At 48.3% G+C, this 14044-nt stretch overlaps 1 protein-coding gene and 1 long non-coding RNA gene across 3 annotated transcripts in view; both read left to right on the forward strand.

The window, feature by feature from the left end:
- The window catches only part of LOC309378909, a 106111-nt gene that overhangs the window by 4295 nt on the left and 87772 nt on the right, over nucleotides 1-14044 (forward strand). Inside the window, exon 1 of one of the 2 annotated variants that reach the window (XR_014172281.1) lies at nucleotides 8246-8445. The exons of the other annotated variant lie outside the window; for it this stretch is intronic. This is a non-coding gene — a long non-coding RNA (uncharacterized lncRNA). Of the gene's footprint in view, nucleotides 1-8245; nucleotides 8446-14044 lie in introns of those variants that run through there. 2 annotated transcript variants of the gene reach the window in all.
- Nucleotides 717-9456, forward strand: UCN3 (urocortin 3). Its single transcript, XM_081927518.1, has 2 exons — nucleotides 717-916; nucleotides 8596-9456. The coding sequence occupies exon 2, from the start codon at nucleotides 8609-8611 to the stop codon at nucleotides 9083-9085; it is 477 nt and encodes a 158-aa protein (XP_081783644.1). The 5' UTR covers nucleotides 717-916; nucleotides 8596-8608; the 3' UTR covers nucleotides 9086-9456.

A 14044-nucleotide genomic window follows, 5' to 3' on the forward strand; every position in this document is an offset into this window, starting at 1 on the left:
TTCTTCCAAAAGGAAGGCGCTTTGACACCTTGATCATTTCAGTTGCACCTGTTTGAGCCGTTGCGATATTATTTCTCAGATGGGCAAAGGAAGGAAGGAAAGGCGATAACAGAGGCAGGGCCCTATTTTTAGGTAAAGGTAAAGGGACCCCTGACCATTAGGTCCAGTTGTGGCCGACTCTGGGGTTGCGGCGCTCATCTCGCTTTATTGGCTGAGGGAGTCGGCGTACAGCTTCCGGGTCATGTGGCCAGCATGACTAAGCCACTTCTGGCGAACCAGAGCACCGCACAGAAATGCCATTTACCTTCCCGCCGGAGCGGTACCTCTTTATCTACTTGCACTTTTGTGCTTTCGAACTGCTCGGTGGGCAGGAGCAGGGGCCGAGCACCGGGAGCTCACCCCGTCGCGGGGATTCGAACTGCCAACCTTCTGATCGACAAGTCCTAGGCTCTGTAGGTTAGGGCTAAGGGTGGCTTGTGTTTGAAGGCCATTGACGTAAGGTGTTGCAACAACCTTTCCCCCTCAAAAAAAAAAAAAAAACAGGAACAGGGAGGGTGCCTCTGTTCCGTGACGTCGTCAGCTCTTCTGATTTCATTCAGATGAAATCATGTCCTAATAAGATCCCTACCTCTTTGGATTTACGCTTTAAACCCCGTGATCATTTCCTCTTGATATCTTTTTCCCCCCATATATACTGGAGAGAAGAATTGAGGTGGGGAGAAGAGGAGAGGTGTTTCCATAGAGAGAATAAAAGAGGGGGGGAAACACCCCCACATTGCCAGCTCTTTAACAACAATCATAGCCAGGGAAAAGGATTGAAGTTCAGGTTTAATGTGTCTCTCTGGTCCTGAGAGAGCTTCCTTGCAGCATTGACTGAGAGGACTCACACTCTCCTAGCTACACAGCAGAATCGCAGGTAAGTGGATTTCGTTAGCCTGCTTCTTTTAGGGGGGGGGGAGCACGGGCAGACTTGGCTTGCAAAATAAATATTTTAAAAAACGGAAAGGAAAAAGATTTAATACTCCAGTGTGTCTTGCAGGTAGCAGAGTTTCCAGGCAGGGAAAAAAGAAAAGAGGGGGGAAATAAAGAAAGCTTTGTTTTTAATTCTGGAGACTAATTTAAGAGTATGAAGAGAAGCAGCATCTCTGGGGCTGAAGTGTAGTTTCGACATCGGTCACCTACAAGGTGGACTTTGATTCGTGCGATAAATAATCATTATACTCTCTTCCGAAGCGGACACCGGCAAGAACAAAAAAATAGTTTAAAAGATCATCACGGCTCCAAGAAGCAAGTGATAAGGATGGAAGAAAGTTGCTTAACTCCAGAAAGAAGAAAGGTTTGGGGGGTTGATAATATTTTAAAGGGGCAGTTGGAGGGGGGAATGGTTGCTCTCTACTGAGGATAAGTGGCAACAGGAGGAAATGGTGAATCAGGTGGATTTAGGGTTAAAAATTAGATGCAGGAGAAGTTAAGACAGTTCGCTGGGGAATGCCCTTGCCCCCATTGAAATGAATGGGTGCTGCAGGAGCCCACAGCAGGTTGTTAAAACTGCGAGCGCATTTGCAAAGCTAAGCAGGGTCCGGTGTGGTTTCAAACTGGATGGGGACCACAGGCTGATTTTCCTGCCTTGCTGGGGGTGGACTGGATGACCGTTGGTGTCCCTTCCACCTCTACAATTCTATGGTTCTACGGTTCCTGTCAAAATCTGTGCTCCAAGTGATCCAGTAATGAATGGAATAAGAAGCTGTCCAGGGAGACTGTGGGTTCTCAAGCCTTCAACACACCTGCAATGCTTTTAGTACAGTATAGGAAACGAACAAGTCCCTTCGCACCCCACCAATCGCTGTCCAAGGTGTGTACTCTCATCCCACTGCTGTCTCTTCTCAGATTTTCCAGGTTTTCTTTGCATTTCTTCTAAAAGGCAGCTGAAGGTTGTATGTGACCATTAGGCATCATTGCTCAGAGTGCACTTGTGCTTTTCCATTTGGTCCAGTTGTCATCCCCAGTCAAAACGGTCTTGCAGGGTTGGCTTGCTGGTTGTTGCTTTTTTGTAAAAGAACTAGCACAACGTTTCATGGCTAAACGGCTGGAGAGAGACAACAGAGGCAATGCAGTTTTGATGCCACCTTGAATTCTCAGACCATGCAAAGGAGCATCAAATGTTTGCCTCCAGACCGAACCCTGCACAACCTTCTTTGGCCAGTTTTGCATAAGTATTCCAATTTGAGTTTCTTTATTCATTTAAATAGGGGGGAGGAAGGGACTAAGGAGGAGAGGTCTCCCCCAGTGTGACACCCTCCCAATGCTTTGGACTACAATTCCCATTAGCCCACGTGCAAATGTCTGGGACTCCTAGGAGTTGTAGTCAAAGATACCTGGAGAGCACCAGTGTGCTGAAGGTTGTACTAGAGGTTTTGTAGTTTTTAAAAGATATAGTAGTTCGGAGAAAGGAGAGAGAGGAACAGAGTGAAGGATGACTTTTCCTTCCTTGCCTGCAACACTAGACCTCAAGGACCACCCAACAGAACGGACCTGTGTTCGAATCAGGGCAGACCAAAGGAAAGGACCTCTCTTTCACCGCAGTGCAGGGATGGGGAAGCTCTCGTCTTCTAGATCTTGTTGGGCTCCAACTCTCATCAGCACCAACCAGCACAGCCAATAGGGGTGAATGGAACAGTAGCCTAGAAGCATCCTTAGAGTCACAGAGTCCTCAATCTCTGCTGCAAAAGCATCGCCGGCTTGTGGGCTTCACGGCCACTTTGGCCAGAGCCACCAGCTCTGAAAGGCTTCTAATGGACTATGGATAAACCCACATAGATCTATCAGCTGGCATTAGGCATGGAGGCTAAAATGATTTCCCGTGAACGTGTTCTTGCAAGGACTAGTTGCTGAGCAGGGGCTGGAGGTGGCGATAGCTTGGAGGATTCCCAGTGGAGTAACTGTAAAGATGTACTTTGCCAAATCTTTTTCCAACAGGAAGGGCTGCAGCCCAGAGGCAGAGTGTCTGCCCTGCATGCAGGTGGTCCTAAATTCAACTCCCAACATCTCCAGGTGGGGCTGGGAATATCCCGGTCTGAAACCTGGTAGAGCCACTGGCAGTCAATGCAGTCAGTACTGAACTAGCTGCATAATTGGTCTGGCTCTGTATAAAACACCTTCCTATGACTAGCCAGCTAGCCCTTGTGGTCATCCAATGTTTATTGGATGGATTTCCCCCCAAAATTGATTTTTGAATTCTGAATTTATTGTTATTCACGTTTTATGCTGTATTTTAAGCTGTTTTCTGTTGCATCAATTAGGAGTTTTAAATTTGTTAGCTGCCCTGAGCCTGGTTTTCTGAACCGGGAAGGGCGGGGTATAAATAAAAAAACTATTATTATTATTATTATTATTATTATTATTATTAGGTAGACTTTTGCTCCAGTCTAGTAGATGTCCCTGTAGAATTTCTTTAATCTCTCTCCAACGGAGTAAAAGGAAACCTACCTATCGTGGGGCCAGTGTCTTCTCCACTTTTAATTACTCAGCAGGGCAAAAGAAAATAAGTGTGCTCAAACTATGCTTTCTCTTCTGCAGTACAGTGGTACCACGGGTTACATACGCTTCAGGTTAAATACACTTCAGGTTACAGACTCCGCTAACCCAGAAATAATACCTTGGGTTAAGAACTTTGCTTCAGGATGAGAACAGAAATCGTGCTCCGGCGGCACGGCGGCAGCAGGAAGCCCCATTAGCTAAAGTGGTGCTTCAGGTTAAGAACAGTTTCAGGTTAAGAACAGACCTCCGGAACGAATTAAGTACTTAACCCGAGGTACCACTGTATAGCCTTCCACTCTTTCAGAAGCTTCTATCTCTCTTTCTTCAGCCCGACTGACTACAAAGCTGGGATTTATTGTCTTTAAAATTCCGTGAAACAAGCAGTGGGGTGGGGGGGCGTTTCTATTCTTTCCTTCAAATGAGGAATTCCAAAAAGAAGGGAGGGGATAGTGAGGAGAGGAGATTTTAGATGAGCAGAGAGCTGGTGAGGATTTAAAAGCTTTGAGGGTGCTCAAGATGTTCTGTCGAGGGAGACGATTTGAAAGCAGGAGGGTTAAGGAAGCTGGCTTGTGAGCGACAGAGCTGATGTCATATTAGAAACCTTGTTGGGTCAATAACATATATTTGGTGGTTTTCCTTTGGGAAGGGGCTGGAACTCAGTGGCACAGATTCCTATGTTCTTAATCAAATACTAAATCGTTTGCAAAGCAATCCAGCAAACAACACGACTTTATTTGTGTGAACATTTAAAGTCCGCACGAATCAAACTATCGATTAAAATATGGCAATTCGCAAAAAATATCATAAACTTTCCAACGCAATCGCATGACAACAATCACATAAGCAGCCGCCACTGTATGGCAGTAGTATTTTCAGATGTTTTTTTGGGGGGGTTAAGTGCGCACCATTCCTAGCAACACGGTCATACATTATAAAATACATAGCAATGAATAAATCTCTACTGCAAGGTGGATAAAGAATTTATAGAGGCTAACGGTTGAAAGTGAACACATTTCAAAGGCGGTATAAAGCGACGAAGTGTACATTGCCGATCAGTGTTAGACAATAAATAAAGGTAAAGGTAAAGGGACCCCTGACCATTAGGTCCAGTTGTGGCCGATTCTGGGGTTGCAGCGCTCATCTCACTTCATTGGCCGATAAACGCCATTTACCTTCCCGCCAGAGCGGTACCTATTTATCTACTTCTACTTTGACGTGTTTTCTCGGTCTCTGCTAGGTTGGCAGGAGCAGGGACCGAGCAACGGGAGCTCACCCCGTCACGGGGATTCGAACCGCCGACCTTCTGATTGGCAAGTCCTAGGCTCTGGGTTTAACCCACAGCGCCACCTGTGTCCCTAGACAATAAATACTTGGACCCATAGTCTGACTTTCATATAAGGCAGCTATAAGATGTCTGCCTTTTAATGCACTGATAAGTAAGCAGATCATGACAGCAGCTTTTATGATGCTTTTAAGAGGGGCAAGGAAGGAGTCTCTCTGCGTCAATTATTGCAAACTTCCTGCACCGATATTTTGCTACACAGAGACATTGGGCTGGGATCCTGAATATACCTGACACATTTAAGGCTATAAATGGTGACCAGTCATGATGGCATGTGAGTGCTGGACTAAATGGGCCGTTGGTCAAATCCAGAAGAGCCCTTATGTTTGTTAACCAAGAAATCTGAGGGCTCCCTTGGGCAAAAAACAAGGACACCAGCCAGGAATATCAGAGCTAAACAGCAGCCAGTAGGCTTGGTCTTTATTGAAGACTGTCGTCACAGGACTCCCACCTGCCACCAGGTGGAACAAAATGGAAGCCCCGAACAAAAGAGAACCCAAACTTTGATTAGCTGCTAATCCCCATGTTACACCCCCCAAACTACATCACTAATACGTCATGGTTACATCATGAAAGGGGAGGTCTGGTGGCCGTAATCTGAGCATCCTGGACCCTGCCCCATGGTTCCCCTTGCCCTCCACCAAACACCCATCAAGTGTAACAAAAGAGATATTTACATTTCCCTGTTTCCCAGCCAAGTTAATCACACCCTTTTGTCTTCATCTGGGTTTGTTATTTCTGGAAGGGCTACCTGTCTGGCACTCAGGTATCAGGATGCCAGGGATTATCACTCAGGCAGAGGGAGTGCTGAGGAGCTGAACTCACATGTCTATATGAATTTCTGAAGTTTTCCCAGTGAGCCAGTACATAGGTACATTTATCAGAATTGTCACATTTGGTATTGTGCAGCAAAGGCCCTTTGAATAGATAGGAAGAAACTGTGATGAAGTGTTTTGTGGGGACAAATCACAAAAGTCACAAAAGCGATGGTGCTGATTTTGGTAGTGGGCTGCATGTGCATGATATCTGCTGGAGGGGAAAAAAAACCCCCACACCTATACATAAATTCCTGCAACATGTTCTTATGCCTGAAGCTTCAACCTGTAGATAATACTGAGCTTGGTGGACCCAGGCGTCTGACTCAGTACAGTGGTACCTCAGGTTGAGTACTTAATTCGCTCCAGAGGTCCATTCTTAACCTGAAACTGTTCTTAACCTGAAGCACCACTTTACCTAATGAGGCCTCCTGCTGCTGCCGTGCCGCCGGAGCACAATTTCTGTTCTCATCTTCAAGCAAAGTTCTTAACCTGAAGCACTATTTCTGGGTTAGCGGAATCTGTAACCTGAAGCGTCTGTAACCTGAAGCGTCTGTAACCCGAGGTATCACTGTACAAAGCAACTTTCTGTGTTCCTAAGTATCAAACTTCTCCAGGAATTCTGCTATTTCATATCGCAGGAGGGTGATGAGTGAGGGGCAGGGTTTTGGGAGTTTTCCCAGCCGGAATTCACCAGAACTCAGTTCCAGCACCTCTCAGGTGGGCGCCATTGCCATTATAGGAGAACGAGGGTAAGTTCATGGTGAGTTCTGGCACCTCTTTTTCAAGAAAAATAGCGTTGGTGAGGAATATGTGTTGGGGCAGGCTCCATACGTTTGACTGCTCTTCCACAGTTGAGGGGAACTTTCTGCACACACAACAAGACTCATGAGGCAAATTCTACTTAGCTCCTTTATTCCCAGCAAAAGCAAATTTAGTGTTTTCTAAATGGCTCACTGATATACATTGCTGTTCTCGATTATGGCCACTAGGTGGAGCCTAATAACCACAACTTCCTTCCTTATTTAAAAAGACGATGGGTAGACAAACTAAGGCCCGGGGGCCGGATCCGGCCCAATCGCCTTCTAAATCCGGCCCGCGAACAGTCCGGGAATCAGTGTGTTTTTACATGAGTAGACTGTGTCTTTTTATTTAAAATGCATCTCTGGGTTATTTGTGGGGCATAGGAATTCGTTCACTTTCCCCCCCCAAAATATAGTCCGGCCCCCACAAGGTCTGAGGGACAGTGGACCAGCCCACAGCTGAAAAATTTTGCTGACCCCTGAAATAGACCATGCTTCATCCAAAAATCACAGGGCAGCTTAAAATACAAAACACAAAATGCATAACATAATGATGATATAATGATAATATAAGATATATAATGAAGGTGACAGGTGAGCCTCGCTGGGGGCAGCATTCCACAAACAGGAGGCCGCCACTAAAAAGGCCCTGTTCTCATGTTGCCAAACTCCAGATTTCACATGAAGGAGGCAACACGAACAAGAGCCTCGCGTGATGACCACAGGGTCCATGTCAGTTCATAAGGCGAGAGGTGGTCCTTGAGATATTGCTTTGTTGTTCCTTTCCAAAAACCTGGAACACTTAAGAACATTTCTTCCTTCTCGGGTTTCCTGTTATCCAAAGCTCCAACTACTTTCCGCTAATGTGAAAGATGAATAATGCATCCGCTTAAATGGGGGGGAAATTGTTGCCGTGTTAAAATGCAAAATGTGAGCGATTGTGGGGTTTTAAAAAGAAAAAAAGAAATTTGTTTTTTAAAGTGTTATCTTGTGTTGAGAGGACGATTTCGGTGATACGGTAAAAAGGACGGATAGTTAAGTATTGGGGAAGAGATCCGTTTGGTTGGCGTTTTCATGTGAACCCACCAATTTTGCGCATCCTGAACATATCGAACATACAATATGTATATATTTTTTTGAAATTCATTCTTCTTCTAATTTTGCTCTGCAGCTCCCCAGCCGAAGAATGGGAGTGTGCTAGGAGAAAGTACATCCAACCATCTCCAATGCGAGATCTACACAGAGTATACCCATTTAAATTAATGGTGAGGAGAGAGATAGTGAGGTGCAGTGGTTAGAGTGTCGGACTAGGAAGTGGGAGACCAGGGTTCAAATCTCTACTCAGCATAAAACTCACATGGTGACCTCTCAACCTAACGTACCTCACAGGGCTGTTGCGGGGATTAAATGAGGAGGGCAAGAACCCCAAATCCCACCTTGAAGGTGGCATATAAATGTAATAAACAAACAAACAAAATAACTCGGGTTAACTTTTGTTCTGCCTGGACACTGAGGTCCAGCGCCGAGGGCCTTCTGGTGGTTCCCTCGCTGCGAGAAGCCAAGTTACAGAGAACCAGGCAGAGGGCCTTCTTGGTGGTGGCACCCGCCCTGTGGAATGCCCTCCCACCAGATGTCAAAGAGAACAACAACTATCTGACTTTTAGAAGACATCTGAAGGCAGCCCTGTTTTAGGGAAGCTTTTAATACTTGATGTACAGTGGTACCTCGGGTTACATACGCTTCAGGTTACATACGCTTCAGGTTACACACTCTGCGAACCCAGAAATAGTGCTTCAGGTTAAGAACTTTGCTTCAGGATGAGAAGAGAAATCGTGCTCCTGCGGCGCGGCAGCAGCAGGAGGCCCCATTAGCTAAAGTGGTGCTTCAGGTTAAGAACAGTTTCAGGTTAAGTACGGATCTCCGGAACGAATTAAGTACTTAGCCCGAGGTACCACTGTATTACTGTATTTTAATATTTGGTTGGAAGCCGCCCAGAGTGGCTGGGGAAGCCCAGCCAGATGGGCGGGGTATAAATAAAAAAATATTATTATTATTCTCCCCAAACTGATGTGCCTCTTCTCCCTTCCTTGTGGCGCAGGGCCTCCAGGACAATGACTCGCCCCAGGCTCCTCATCATCTTCCTGATCCTCTTCGCAGCGCGGACGAGCCTCTCGCTCAAGTTGTACAAGGCCGAGTCCGTCTTTGGCTGCGTCGACGCCGCGCTCTCCGAGGCTCGGAAAGGTCTCCCGGGTGAGAACTCCGTCCTGGGCAAGAGGAGCTTCAAGTACCCACGGGTGGCCGAAGAAGACCTCTCCTTGGAGGACAACCAAGAGGAAGCCGAGGAGGACAAGGACAAAAGGACGTTCCCGGCCGTCACCCGCTACCGGTACCTTGCCCAGGCGCAGGGGAAAGGCAAGGTGTACCAAGGTGTGCCGGTGAAGGGCGACCGGCGCTCGAAGGTCACCCTCTCGCTCGACGTCCCCACCAACATCATGAACATCCTCTTTAGCATCGCCAAAGCCAAGAACATGAGGGCCAAGGCGGAGGCCAACGCTCAACTGATGGCGCAGATCGGCCGGCGAAAGTGATGAGGGCCGGGGAGGGAGGGGTCCGGGAGAAGACCGAGGCGGCTGCGAGGGTGGCGGCAGAAAAGGGGGCTTCTCAGCCGGCCTTCCCTTCCTCGAGACCCCCGGAGACGGAACTGTCCGCTGTATATAAGCGCTGTAGATTCGCCAACCCTTCCAGCTATCTAGCATTCGTACATCTTTCTCTCTTTCTCTCTCTCTCCCCGCACTCTGGTCTCCCATCCCAACCCCAGTTCTCCTCAAGTGGAAACCTGTGTTGTGGGACAGAAAACATACCAAAAGAAGAAGAAAAAAGAAAAAACAACCATGAGGGGTGGGGTGGGAAATTGTTCACATCACATGACGCAGCCCCTCATTAAAGCAAATTCTCTTGAGTTTCTAATTATTATTATTATTATTATTATTATTATTATTATTATTTCCATTTCCAGTAAGAGGAAGAGTCCGCCATGTATTCGGGGCCTAGACAGAGCCTTTTCGGGCCCATTGATATACCGTATAAGACTAGGATTTTTTCCCCTTAAAAATAATGTCCAAAATTTGGGGGCATCTTATACACAGATAGATCTTCCCATCTTTTCTTAAACCAGAGTCCCCAAAAATAGGGGGTGCCTTATATATGGGGGCGTCGTATAGATGGAAAAATATGGTACATTTTATTGGGGTTACGGACTGCCTTTCTGCCAAGGCATCCAGGTGATTTACCGTGAAAAACACAAAAACGAATACATCCTATAAAATGTAGAGTGACAAGAATTCCCTCAGGCCAACTGTGTTACCCTCCATTTCTGACTTCCCTCAGGTCACATGGAGCTCTAGGGAAGATGGCGGAGGAGCTGCCCCAACAGCTCTCTCAGGCCATTGATGGTCCTTGCTTCTCATAGCCTGTGGCAGACATTCGTTGCTGCTCCTTCGATTATGTAACAAAACATTTCAGTGAAATTTTTCTGTTCAGCTACCAGCCAACCTGGATATTCCATTCCACACACGCCTCTCCGTTCCCTATTTTCTCACATTTCCCCATAGCAGACATTCAAGTGGTTTTGGGGAAAGAGGCTGGGTTGCCCACTTGGTAAAGGTGAACCCTGACCATTAGGTCCAGTCGTGACCGACTCTGGGGTTGCGGCGCTCATCTCGCTTTACTGGCCGAGGGAGCCGGCGTACATGTGGCCAGCAGGACTAAGCCGCTTCTGGCGAACCAGAGCAGCGCACGGAAACGCCATTTTCCTTCCCGCCGGAGCAGTACCTATTTATCTACTTGCACTGGTGTGCTTTCGAACTGCTAGTTTGGCAGGAGCAGGGACCGAGCAACAGGAGCTCACCCCGTCGCGGGGATTTGAACCGCCGACCTTCTGATCAGCAAGCCCTAGGCTCTGTGGTTTAACCCAAAGCGCCACTCGTGTCCCTTCAGTTGGTGTGTGTGTATATATCTATATATATATATATACAGTCCTACCTCATGTTACGTCCGCTTCATGTTACATTCTTTCAGGTTACGTCCCGGAAAGGGTTACTTCCAGGTTTCACCACTCGCACATGCGCAGAAGCGCAAAATGACGTCATGCGCATGCGCAGAAGCAACGAATCACAACCCGCGCATGTTGCAAATGCGCCTCATGTTGCAAAAGGGCCTCTGGAACGGATCCTGTTCGCAACCAGAGGTACCAGTGTGTTTGTGTGTGTGTGTGTGTGTGTGTGTGTGTGTGTGTATGTAGGATAACTCCTAGATGCCAAGACCAAGGTATGGGACAAGCACTCATTGGTGAGAGAAGCCCAGCAGAGATTTAAAGTCACAAAATATGCAGCAAAGGAAAGCGTGGAAATATAGGCTGTTGGAACTTCAAAATATTCACTTCCAAGTGAATCCCAAAATTTCCCTCTTCCCCCACAATAGGAAAAGACCACATGTTTTGGTAAGTTAAAAATGGGTTTACTTACAAACTCTTCAAAGGTCTGGTTCATGTGCTTTTCCATACATCAGTCGGAAAAGTTGCACAGGCAGTGAAACTCAAGAGTGGCTGGTGGGAGCCATGCGGCTGAGCTGGAGCAACCAGTTTCTCAAGTAGACCAGGAGGAACAGTAGACTTTCTATTTCCTCCCAAGGTAAGGGAAGTGACATAGCTAAGCCTGGCAGCAACAGCTTACTCCATGGTATTAATTCCTTCATGCATTAATTCGACTTTAGCATGTTGGTTATGTGAGGGTGGTTATTCCACAGTTTCGTCCCCCTCCCCCCAGTCTTGGCAAAATATTTACACTTCTGCAAAGCTTGGCATTCTCCCCAACATGCTAATACCCCCTGATAGATAGATAGATAAACAAATAAATAAATAAATAAATGCTACACCTTTGTGGCATTGATGCTGCAGTGATGGCGGTGGCAGAGGGGCAGCCGCCGCCTTGACCTCAACCACCACGTTTCCCCTTCTTCCGAGGTTTCTATCTCCTTTCTCCATGAGCCTAGGCAGCCCCTGAGTTGCTGGTTCTTTGGCGGTGGTGGGGAAGCGGTGGGTGGTGGCTCAGGCATGGAAGGCGGAGAAGGAGGGCTGAGAGCGGCGGCGAGGCTCGGGCAGCACAATGCCTGCCTCCCCATCGGAGCAGCCCCAATCCCATTCCTACTTGCGTGCAAGCAGGAAGGGGCAGGGATCCCTCAGCTGGGAAGGGAGGCTTCCCGTTGCCTAACTGAGAGATCCCTGCCCCCTCCTGCTTGCACGCAAGTAGGAGTTGGGAGGCTGCTCCGATAGGCAGCATGAAGCCTCCCTTCACAGCTTAGTTCCGGGGGTCAGGGAAGGTGGAGGCAGCCCAGAAGCTGCATCTTTGAGCCCCTGCACCACCATCATATGGGGACTTCTGAGCAGCTCCTGAAGCCAGCCAGAGCCAGCTGCTCCGGGCTGCTGAGACTGCCGCTTCTGCGTTTCCCGGGGACATTAAATGAAATCCGGGGACATTCCGGGGATGGAATTTCTCCGGTCTTATTCTCAAATCCGGGGACTTTCCCTGGGAAACAGGGATGTCTGGTAACCCTATAAAAGTGGCTTTGTTTAGGACTCAATCATGTTGGCACACACCCATGGGGTTCCCTATTAGAGGGAACAATGAAGCGCACAAAACCAGCAGGCACCGTAGAAATATTAAAAGTGAGTGAGACAGGTCCGTCCCTCCTGCAACCTAAAATCAATAGTCCTGTTTTGTTCCATAGTTTGACCTTCAAAGATAGTTTAACAGAAGAGCATCACGCCATCACAGGAACATAGGAAGCTGTCCTACAGGAGTCAGACCATTGGTCCACCCAACTGAGTATTGTCCGCACTGATTGGCTCTTCACAATTCATGCTCAGCCCTTCCTGGAGATGTCAGGACTTGAACCTGGGACCCTCTGCATGCAAAGCAGGAAATTTACCACTGAGCTACGGGTCGATTTTGCAGCAGGTTGTGAGTGCCACTGCTTATGTACTCCCAAATGACACCACCCATGCAGGAGGAGAAGGAGGTGTCAGCAGGCTTGAAGGGAAAACCCATCTTCAGAAAGACAAGAAATATTTAGGGGGGGTGACCCCAAACACAACCCGTTGTGGAATGTGCCTGTTCAGTGGCCGCAAAAACGACTGTTGGGAGTGGAAAACCAGGGTTTTTCCTCCCTACCTGTGGCTTCTTTTTAGCCATGAGCTTAGGATGCAAATGGCATATATCTGGGGTGGCTAGTCCCTATGGCCCTCTAAACATGATGGAGAAAGTCGTAGCTTTAAGAAATGCAGTTTATTCCCCTATCTACACCTTCAGTCTGCATGCAGGGAGCCCAGATCTTACAACATGGTCATTTCAAGAGTGGCTTGTCCCCCACAACAGTCCAAGGCATCTCTCCCAGCCAGCCTTCAGCCAGCCTGCCCAAGATGGATCCCCATTTTTCTTCTCTCCCTTTCTTCTTCCCAGCACACCTTGCTAAAGACTCTCGTGTCCTGTGGCCTCACACCCAGTTACCTTGGCAACCTTCTAACCCCCCCCCAGTCTCTGTTCACACCTCAGGGCAAGGGGGGAAAGGACAGCTCTCTTACATTGCCAAGGGACCTCAATGGCCCTCTACTGTAGGAGTCGGCAAGGTTTACCTCGCCTGGGCCAGTTCACTCCAGCAGAGATTCCTCCATGGGCTTGAGCATGTGCATCCACGATTTCCAGTGTCTGTGTCTGCACAGATGTGATTTTTGGTGTCTGCGCATGCGCAATTTCCAGAGCTGCAGAAGCGAGTACCCGCGCTGCGCTACGCCGGTTTAGCGCCGCACGCGGGGACGTGCCAAGCAGGCAGCTCGGTTCGGGGGCAGCTTGGGGGCCGGTTAAACGACACCCGTGGGCCGCTTGTGGCCCACAGGCCTTAGGTTGCCAACCCCTGCTCTATTGTTTCTTAACGGCCCCAGCCTGGCCAAGTCATTTTGCATTGGATGGCCCAGTAATTCCTCTGCAGCTTGTATTTATCCCGCCGTATCCCAAATAATCAGCATCCTTAAGGTAAAAAGGTAAAGGGACCCCTGACCATTAGGTCCAGTCGCAGACGACTCTGGGGTTGTGGCGCTCACCTCGCTTTATTGGCCGAGGGAGCCGGCGTACAGCTTCCGGGTCATGTGGCCAGCATGACTAAGCCGCTTCTGGCGAACCAGAGCAGCGCACGGAAACGCTGTTTACCTTCCCGCCAGAGCGGTACCTATTTATCTACTTGCACTGGCATGCTTTTGAACTGCTAGGTTGGCAGGAGCAGGGACCGAGCAACGGGAGCTCACCCCGCCGAGGGGATTCGAACCACCGACCTTCTGATCAGCAAGTCCTAGGCTCTGTGGTTTAACCCACAGCGCCACCCGCGTCCCTAATCAACATCCTACCATTTATTAATTTCTAGGGGGAGGGGGAATCCCATCCCAAATCTATAGCGATGCACTAAACGCCAGTGCAACTGGGCAGTGCCAGGATCGAGGC

This window comes from Podarcis melisellensis (assembly GCF_964234715.1).
Source record: "Podarcis melisellensis genome assembly, chromosome: 10".
NCBI lineage: Eukaryota > Metazoa > Chordata > Lepidosauria > Squamata > Lacertidae > Podarcis > Podarcis melisellensis.